Source organism: Mizuhopecten yessoensis, unplaced genomic scaffold, assembly GCF_002113885.1.
Source record: "Mizuhopecten yessoensis strain PY_sf001 unplaced genomic scaffold, ASM211388v2 scaffold9431, whole genome shotgun sequence".
Classification (NCBI taxonomy): domain Eukaryota; kingdom Metazoa; phylum Mollusca; class Bivalvia; order Pectinida; family Pectinidae; genus Mizuhopecten; species Mizuhopecten yessoensis.
In genome coordinates this window covers 817,409-827,748 of record NW_018408044.1, presented here as the reverse complement: position 1 = coordinate 827,748, position 10,340 = coordinate 817,409, and the positions used below count along the sequence as shown (strand labels likewise).

Sequence of the window (10,340 nt, the reverse complement as noted above, 5' to 3'; positions counted from 1 at the left end):
TGTACAAATAATTGGGCTGACCCCCCAGGGGGCTGAGGGGTGGGGCCAAAAGGGGTCAATTTTGCTATATTGCTTTAAGTGACTTCTCTAGAACTAAGAAGTGGATATAAACCATATTTGACTGGAAGCATCCCTAGGTGATGGGGATTCAAAATTGTACAAATGATGGGACTGACTCCCCAGGGGGCTGAAGGGCGGGGCCAAAAGAGGGAAATTTGGCTATACTGCTTTAAGCGACTTCTTCTCTGGAACTAAGAGATGGATATAAACCATATTTGACTGGAAGCATCATAAGGTGGTGGAGATTCAAAATTGTACAAATGATGGGGCTGACCCCCCAGGGGGCTGAGGGGCGGGTCCAAAAAAGGTTATTTGGCTATATTGCTTTAAGCGACTTCTTCTGTAGAACTATGCCATGGATATTGATCATATTTGGTCGGAAACATTCATGGGAGGCAGGGATTCAAAATTGTACAAATAATTGGGCTGACCCCCCAGGGGGCTGAGGGGTGGGGCCAAAAGGGGTCAATTTTGCTATATTGCTTTAAGTGACTTCTCTAGAACTAAGAAGCGGATATAAACCATATTTGACTGGAAGCATCCCTAGGAGATGGGGATTCAAAATTGTACAAATGGTGGGGCTGACCCCCCGGGCTAAGGGGTGGGGCCAAAAAAGTGTATTACTTTGAAATAGTTGAGATCCCCACCATATAACCATGGTATACAATTGCTGAGTATAAAGAGAAGATTGCTCATTTGATTCCAGGATTGCCCTAGGGTCTGGCCCCGCCCTTGGAGACATAGTCCCTGGGCCATAACTTTAAAACTGTTGAGATCCCCACCCGATACTATATATACAAATGCTGGGCATAAAGAGACGAATGCAGTCATGATATTAGAATTGACCCCAGGGCCTGCCCCCCCTTTTCAGACTTAACCCCTGGGTCATAACTTTGAAATGGTTAAGATCCCTACCCCAAAACTATATATACAAATGCTGGGCAAAAAGAGACAAATGAAGTCACGATATTAGAATTGATGCTGGGGTCTGGCCACAACCCTAGGGACCTAGCTTCTGAGTCAAAGCTTGGAAACAGTTGAGATCCCCAACCCATAACCATACATAAAATTGCTGGGCATGACAAAATCTAATACAGTTATGCTACAAGGATAGACCTTGGGGTCTGGCATATTCCCTTGATCTCATTTGGAGAATATTTTGCCATGATTGCTAAGGTAGCCAGGTGAGCATTACAGGCCCTCTGGGCCTCTTGTTAAAAATATTGAACATATTGCTTAGTTGTTATTTTGTTTACTCCTTACTTTGATCCAAATTGGACATAAACTATGATACTGTCCTTATTGGTAGATAGCAATTTCAACAACATATTCATGATGCGGTCAACAAAGCAAATAAAATACCAGGTGAGCGATACAGGCCCATTTTTCAACAGATTTTTAGCTCACCTGGCCGAAAGGGCCAAGAGAGCTGATGGCATGGTGCGGCGTCCACTTTCAAGGTCACAGGGGTCAAATGTCGTAAAATCTTCAAACCACTTCTCCTTAATAACCAAAAGGCCCAAGGTACAGATATCAAGCCTGTAGCATGCTGGGATGAAGGGCGCTACCAAGTTTGTTCAAATGAATGACCTTGACCCACTTTCAACCTAATGTCCTTGTTCGACATTCAAGGTCACATGTGTCATATGTTTAAATCTTTTAATAGGTTCTTATGAATCAAACACTGATATTCTGCCTGCAGCTGTATTTAAGTCCACTTTTAAGATTACAAGTGTGAGATTAATACCAGGTGAGCGATGCAGATTGGGCCTCTTGTTTAAAAAAAGTTTAAAATTTCGTTCCAGGTGAGTAAATAAGGCCCCTGTTTTTTGTTCTCTATAAAAACACTAGCAAATTAGCTCCTGCTCATTAGGTCATACTGTGGTTCTGCTAAGTGATATTAGGTATATGCAGTTAATTTTATAAAGGATTGACTGATCCCTATCAAGTTCATTTTAAATCTTGTATGAATATGGGTCAGTATTATGCTTACCCGGATTTAAACTTAATCCTGTATAGGAATAATTGGACCATATCAACTGGCTTTATAATTTTGATTAATGTGCATAGGATTTTTGTTCTTGTGGTGTGTAGGAGGATTACCTATTCAGATTTGTTTTGATATATTTAACAGGTCATTTCATATTTGTTAAAAAAAAAAAAAAAAAAAAAAAATCAACCAAATCCCACTTATGATGGTGTTGGTCTTATTTAAAACAAGACATCAAGGTGTTGGGTTTATATACAATGTATACCATATAAAAAAGCCATATATAAGCATGAGGTTACAGATTTGGGGGATTCAAATTTATGGAATATGAGCTGAAGACATGCTAGGTTATTAACATGAGTTGGTGAAGAAATATAGATTAAAACTTAAACAAAAAAATGCCATTTTTCCAGTACATGTCATTAATGAATTAAAAATGTATAGAGTTTTGAACTCAAGAAATTGATTAATGTAGTGCTAATTATGTTTTAGTTTGCCTTTCTTTTATTTAAAAAATGTTCATAACATTTTCTATATGTTTCAAGTGATTCATTCCATGAGTGTTCAAGGAACTATTAAGTAAAGCTGTAACATGGTATCTTGTTGTTGGATGCTGGAAGACATTTTTGGATTTGTGTAGTAAAAGAAATGAAATAAAAATGAAATTAAAAAATGTGAAAATAATTATTATGTTACTTTTAACCTAATGCATGCAATAAAAAGAAACACATCTTGCTTAATGCTATACAAATTTAAAACGTTGTTGAAGAGAGTTATTGAGATATTTTGTGAACAGATTCAAGCATGATGTTTATTGCATTTTATTATAATACCACTGCCAAATGTGATAAGCAATAATCCCACTTGGTCTGATGGGGGGAAAATACAATGCACAGTGATCATAATAGCAGGTAACATTTAACTCATAATTCATGATTTTATGACTAACTTAACATGAAAATAAGATGAAAGTTGAATCTTATAAGAAAATGAAGGCATGAATACTTAATAAATAACGTTGATGTTTTTTAACAGTTTTTTTCTGGTTATCTCCCTTGGATTGCAGCGATGGGGAACAAGTTTTGTTTTGCAGTTTAATATTTATTGGATAAAAAACCTCAAATGCTAACCGAGTGAAATGGCACATGCTAAACTGAAATTGATCCTGCATGTTAAATCTAATAAGGTATCAACTGGGGGAAAAAAATCTAGCAAACAAAATTATGACTAATTTTTCCCAAAAAAATGAGGAACTCTGTATAGGAGACAAAAAATGGCCTCCTGTTGTCAAATTACAGTTTAGTGCACCATATACCATTCCACACAATATTTCAAATAACATGCATAAAATATCTTTATACATGTATCTTAATTTTGAAATAAAAAAATCATGCACAAATTTAATGATAGATAATTCTGAAATGTTTGTGGCACTACAAATACAAAGGTAATACAAAATATTTCCAGTATTAAAAATGTGATTCTGGTCCAATTATTTAACTTCAAGGGCAGTAACTCTCTCAATGGGACCAAATTCATTTTGAACACTGGAAAACTCGTATTTTTGTGTTATGACACTTCAAAAATGGAAGAGCAAAAAAACATAAGAATCTTGGCAAAAAACGTAAAGCCTTTCATTCGAAAATATTGGTAAAAAAGAAAGGCAAAACTAAATTGGCAAATATGATCCTAATTAACAGCAAGCAATAACAAAGCAGTCGAATAAAGCTCATATTAAAGCAGAAAAAATAATAACTAGAAAACAATTAACATGAAAAAAAATATTGACATGTCAAACAAATTAACTTTGGTACGACAAATATATAAATTGATTGATTAGGGGGTGGGGCTTCATTTTAGAACAATGAATGATATTTAAAAAATTATCATAGAAAATAAATGCATCAGTAATCGCTATTTCCGGTCATAATGCCTGTTACAAATGGAAGCACAGACCTAAATTAACGAGGTAAATCTAGTTGTCTACACTCAGATTTTGTTTAAGAATCCTGAATTAACATGGAAGTCACAATTGAACAAAAATAAGCCAATGAATCCTATACTATTGTGAATAACTTAACTCATTCACCCCTGAAGACACGTTTGAACTCTTCCAATTCCAAGGTTGGAATAGTTCATTATGAAGTTTCAGGGGTGAATGAGTTAATTTCCCTGGGTACTGTAACTACTTCATTCACAGATTTGCCAATCATCTTGGATACTTACTTTCTTAAGGTCTAGAGTTTACATTTCATTCAATACAGATACACAATTTCAAATAAGAAGAAATCATCTACCTTATTCTCTGTAATTTGTATCCAGGTGCTGAATAGGGTGCTGATTAAGATGGGTAATGTGATAGTTGCTGCAATGGCAACAGAATTGTCCGACACATTCCCAGGGAGATTTCAAAGTTATTCTCTTTTTTTCTTTCAAAAACACTGAGAAACAGTCTTGTCAGATTGTGATACTGTTGAAGTGTCAGATATAAAATGAGTATATAGCAACATATTTAATTAACCAGAGACGGGCTGTTTGGTAAAGGAAAGGGGGAAGGGTGCTAATTACGGCGAATACAGTAGAAGATTTGACCGGTAAGGTTTTGTATGAATTTACACAGAAATATGAAATATTGTATGAAAAGTAATCTACAGTAATGATTAAGACATTTTATGTAAAATGTCCATTTCAGGTAAAAACAAATTTTAAATATTTTTAAGCAAGAAATTGCAGTGCTGCAAGAGTCCATCACAGAGTTGAAAATGTCACATACATTTACATAAGTAACATGGCACATATAGAAGACAAATGCACCGGAAATGTGGCAATATTGATGAAGCAGGAAATTTCAGTTGACAGTAATGTTTTGTCGACAAATCGTAAAATTCTGAAGAAGTTATCCTTGGATAACATTTAAATTATTGACATTTTTCACAATGAAATAATTTAATGTCTGTTCACCGGTACCTTTGCCCTGAAGGTTAATATCAGAGGCTATTGATTGATTTGAGGAGTCAGATGAACTTTCTTTGGAGCATGGTCTGTTTACAGCATAGTCCTGCTGACTGTGGGACTGAGGTTGGCTGAAACCTAACCCATCTGTGTCCATGTCACTCCGGATAGGCATTTGGTCCAGGTTACAGGATCCCTGGAGGGAGAAGTGGTCGTGGTCATGATCGTAAGGGTGGTGGTAGACGTAGTCACTTGTTTGTGAGTCATCCTCACAACCAACTGATATTTGAGCTCCGAAGTCACGCTTTGGGACCCGACACAAACAGGACTTCTTCAGATTTTCATATTTCTTTTTCAATTCGTGAAGTTCTATGTTTGTTTTCATTTTTTCTTTACATCTCATCTCTTCCCATTGTTCTTTTTCCTTTTTATGCCTTTTTGTATTTTCTTCCTTGATTTTCTGAATTCTTGCATCACTTTCTGCCTTGGCCTCCTCACGACTTCTATTTTGCCACAGTTTCATGTTCTCCTTCTCCTTAGCTAGTTCAACCTTTTGTCTATCATTTTCCTGTTTCAATTCTTCACATTTAGTCTTGTATTCCTTAGCCTCTTTTTGAGCTTTTGCTGCACGCTGTACTTCCTCATTGGCACGTTTCTCAAGTCGACGTGATTTTCTCTCAAATAACTGTGGAAGTGAGAGATGTTCACTTGGTCCTTCTTGATAATCAAGATCTTTTTTCATAGATTCTAATTTGTCTATCAATTTTCCATGTTCGTTTACTTGATTAGCAAATGGAAGAACTTCAATGCCTGGAATTTTGGTGCCGTTGACAACCATTGCTAAGCGACTGCTGATTTGATGTGACAACATGTCCTGAGCTTTCATGTGTTGTCTCTCCTGCTTCTTTTGTCTTTGGTCTGACAAGTGACGTTCACGTTTTTTCTTGATGTCGACGAGCTGGCAAGCAATGTAACGACAGTTTCTATCCTTTTTCAAGTTCTCCACTAGGACCAGGAAAGCCCCAGGGACCTTTTGAATGTATGTCAGGAATTTCCGGACCTGGTCATACTGCTTGTTTTGTTTCTGAAAGTGAGGAATTTTTTTTTTTAGTCTGGACACTTTGGTTATTAGTCATACAAAGTAAGTCTGGAATATTAAATTCTTCGGATTTAAAGCTTGACAATAATATAAAATTGGTCAGAATAAGAAAAAAGATAGATTCTTTCGTCTACACACTTTAGTAAATAGTTGTACAAATGAACTCTGGATTATTAAATTTGCTGGATTTAAAACTTAACAATAATGTAATCAACTAGAAAATAGATTTCCTCAATTAACAGTTGACAGTAACATTCCACACAACTGTTAACCTACCACGATGTTATTCTTATCGTCCAGCTTCAGTATGTTTTTGTCGATAAAATGTCTGAGGAATGACTGTGTGAGAGGCAAGGCTCGCTCCAAATCCTTCAGCAGTCGGCTGATCGCAAACTTCTCAGCCTCATTCATATTTCTGAAAATAAAGAATAAAAAGGAAAATGATTTTTCTGAAAACGAAGTTAGGGCTGCTTGCTTAAAGTGGCAAGATATGATGGGAAATCCTTGGGAAATAACCATCTATGTACACCCACACAGCGCAGTAACACAATGACAGTACATAATAATGGTAATAAAACCTCTAGATCTACACACAGTACAATGACAAAATATATCAAAGCATCAACACAAAGGAATAAAATGTACCACTGGATCAACATATAGTGACAAGTCAGAACACTTAAAGTCAATAACAAAAAGACAACAATAGGAAATAAGGAAACATCAAACAAATTAAAGGAAAACTTATACAAACCCTTAATTCTTAGAAATTACATGTTAAATTAGTAATGTTTGAGAGGGAAACACTACAGTTGTCTCCCCTTGTTTATAAAACAATACAATGATACAATGTCTATATTAAACAGAGTTGATTATATTTCTGATCATTCTTACATCATTATACAAACATATCTTACATGTATTTTTAGAAGGTGATTCATTGGTGGATTGTATTGGCTTTTGAAATAAGTTAATTTAATTGTGATTCATGGATTTAATTAAAATGTACAAATAAATTATAAATATGCTAATTTGTTGGAAAGAATACAAAATACTTACAAAGAGTGAATAAGATTATTCAGACCTAATTTTACATTTAAATGGACCTGATTTTATACTTTGTATTAAGTACTAAAAATTATTTTCCCCTGCACTGGTAAAAGATATTATTAGATGAAATGTGACAGAATGTAGTCTTTTGGGGGGGGGGAAGGTAACGTTGTGAGACAATTATGAATGGTGATGTGGATTAGATAATTAACTCACTCACCCCACAAGACACATTTGAACTCTCCCAGTTCAAAGATTGGAATAGTTTATTATGAAATTTCAGGGGTGAATGAGTTAAAGACGCCTGCATGGTCAAACGTAGATAAAGCTCTGTATGTCTTAGAAATGTAGAAGTTAGTTTGGTCAAACATAGATAAATCTCTGTATGTCTTAGAAATGTAGAAGTTACCTTGGTCAAACGTAGATAAAGCTCTGTTTGTCTTAGAAATGTAGAAGTTACTTTGGTAGAAATGTAGAAGTTAGTTTGGTCAAACGTAGATAAAGCTCTGCATGTCTTAGAAATGTAGAAGTTACCTTGGTCAAACGTAGATAAAGCTCTGTTTGTCTTAGAAATGTAGAAGTTACTTTGGTTTCTCTGTATACGTTCATCCTAGAAATGTGAGATGGAATCACAAGTTGGCAACAAATAAATTGACTGGATCACAAAAGAGGCCTAAGCTACATAATTTCTGACCCCAAACCATATACATGTTTGATTTTATATTCATGATTTAGAATAAGAACAATTTTGTCATTTTTAAAAAATACAAGAATAAATTTGGTTATTTTTATTGTCTCGACGCCACGAAGCATCTGAATCTAGACTAAGGTGTTGTTTTTATCCGCAGCGTTGGTAACATTACGTTTTGCGTTTAAGTAATTTTAACTGAAAGTATAAGTGCTAGACCAACCAAGCTTGGACATTAGATGCATCTTAGGTAGTACATCTCAACCCATGCATCAAATGCGGGACGTGGCCTAAAATGTACCTTTCATGGTCCATTGACTTTGTCAGCATCACCATCAACATTAACTTTTTGCGTTTTAGTTTATTAGTGCTAGACCAACCAAACTTGACAAGTGCATTGATGGTCAAAGTGGGGCACAGGCGAGACATATCAATCGGAGCGGCTTGTTTGTAAGCTATCTATACAGGTCTGCTGATTATAAAGCCCCGATCCCTTCATGATAAAATTACAGGTAAGTATCACACTTAAGGTTATAATATATATTTGAGTATATGGTATAAATCCTGAGCGATTTCCTCATCCTGCTGAGCGATTTCCTCATCATTAATATCAACCCCCCCCCTCTCTCTCTCTCTGAAAACAGGACAGATATATCACTGTATCACACTATAGATCAACTTGTCAGATAGGAGTACAGCTGGTAAACAATAGTTGTATCATACTGAGGTAATAGAGTGTGACAGCATTTAAACCAATAAATCATTGTTTAAAGTTAATCATATGTTAAGCTGTTTAAACCATATTATCAAACTGAGAGAAAAAAAACACATGTAAGTACGCTCGTTGACAAGAAATTTAGTTAGGCCAAAAAAATGTCACATTATTATTTTCTTTGTAAATTCTATACAGTATAGTATTTTGACATCATAACAGTTTTTTCAGAAAATCATATTTTTTTCTGACTAATATTTAATTACGCTAAACTCACTCAAAAAAGTAAAAGATGAACCATGATGAACTCTTGTTTAAACTCTTATTTAAACTCTTGTTTCAAATTTGTCAATCTGTTTATCAGATGTTCAGTTAGAGTAAAGGTTCCAGTCTGTGTATGGTAATGGTAATGTTGTGAGATGGAGACATTAACAGTACAATGTAGACTGGCTGTAACATTGATCATACACATAAACTTACATCTTATGTAAATATGGTAAAGTTTCTTAAAACATCACACTTGCCAAATTACACATACTCATAGCTAAAAGCATAAACGTGTGTATACACACCCTAGGGAAAGATAAGTTTTATAAAGCATTTTTTGAGCTGTTCTTTCAGATGAAATCATTACATCTTAGAAAATTGGAATAGTTTAGCAAATTCACTGGTTGAACATGCTTGATTTTTAAGGTAAAATTCAGGAGTCTTCCTCCAAAATGGGGAGATCTCCTGTTGGCAAGTATATGAAACGTAATATGCAAAATTTATTTTAATGTAAGTGTTCAAAATATTTATAAAACAAATTGAAATTCTTACCTTGCTGGACTTGCAATGCTATTTTGTTGACATAATCTATCTTCACTATTAAGTCACCATTGTATTTGTGTGGTCACTGTCTCCGAGATATTAGTCGTAGGTAAAAGACTCCATGAATAACACTGATTGGCTGACAGGTCCCGTATTGAATAGTTACACCTGTGTACACATAAACTTTTTGTCTAAAGTTCTAATTTTAGACATGATGTCACTCTATCGCCGAGCGCCTATAAAGTATTGAAGTCACCAGACTTGGCACTTAAAGGTGTCGTTTGTTTTTTAGTAGATATCATAATACATGTAACTACTAATATACATATATAAAAGTGAATTTCACCAACACCTCTTAAGAGTCAGGTTACTTTGTACCCTAACCTTACTTATATAATTATCTAGGCCTCCATTGATCTGAAACTGAGACTTTGGAAATATTCTTACAGTAATTTAAAAGCCTTTGTTTAAAATGTATCTACCGATCAATACCATTTGTTTGAAGATGTCCTGAATCAGAAGATTGTGCGAGTTATAGCTTATTAACACACGTAATATGTCGAACAATTGAAGAGTTTATTGTCTCACAGAATAGACCATACCTCTTATGAAGTTTAGAAACACTCTTAGAGATTAAAGTCTTCTTTCTTCAAGTAATATAAGCTGGCATGATGTGTAATTATATAATATTTTAGGTGATTTATTACCGTTGAGTATGTCCTAATCCATGGTCTAAAATATTACGGCCCATTTTCTACACTGATAGTGTTTGAGAACTGACAAGACTGACGCCTTCTTCGATCATAATGAATGGTTTGCTTTAAGGTGTATACATTTCTCTTTATTTAAAATATGTTTTTCGGACAAACAAAAATAGAAAAATGAGAAAATGGGATCTCAGCAGTCTGTTACTGTTAACTGATGGCAGATCTCTGAGGAATCAGAGGGCTTCAGGACCCTCACGTAGCCTGCCAATTTC

The 10,340-nt window shown here is 35.0% G+C and overlaps 1 protein-coding gene across 1 annotated transcript; it reads right to left on the bottom strand.

Annotated features, from left to right (window-relative positions):
* Positions 1-4,946: 4,946 nt before the first annotated feature.
* Positions 4,947-9,475, bottom strand: LOC110458102 (calponin homology domain-containing protein DDB_G0272472-like). Its single transcript, XM_021509672.1, has 3 exons — positions 9,371-9,475; positions 6,378-6,516; positions 4,947-6,086 (listed from the first exon to the last, which is right to left on the bottom strand). Exons 2-3 carry the CDS (start codon positions 6,510-6,512, stop codon positions 4,947-4,949), a joined length of 1,275 nt encoding a protein of 424 aa, XP_021365347.1. The 5' UTR covers positions 6,513-6,516; positions 9,371-9,475.
* Positions 9,476-10,340: the final 865 nt, after the last annotated feature.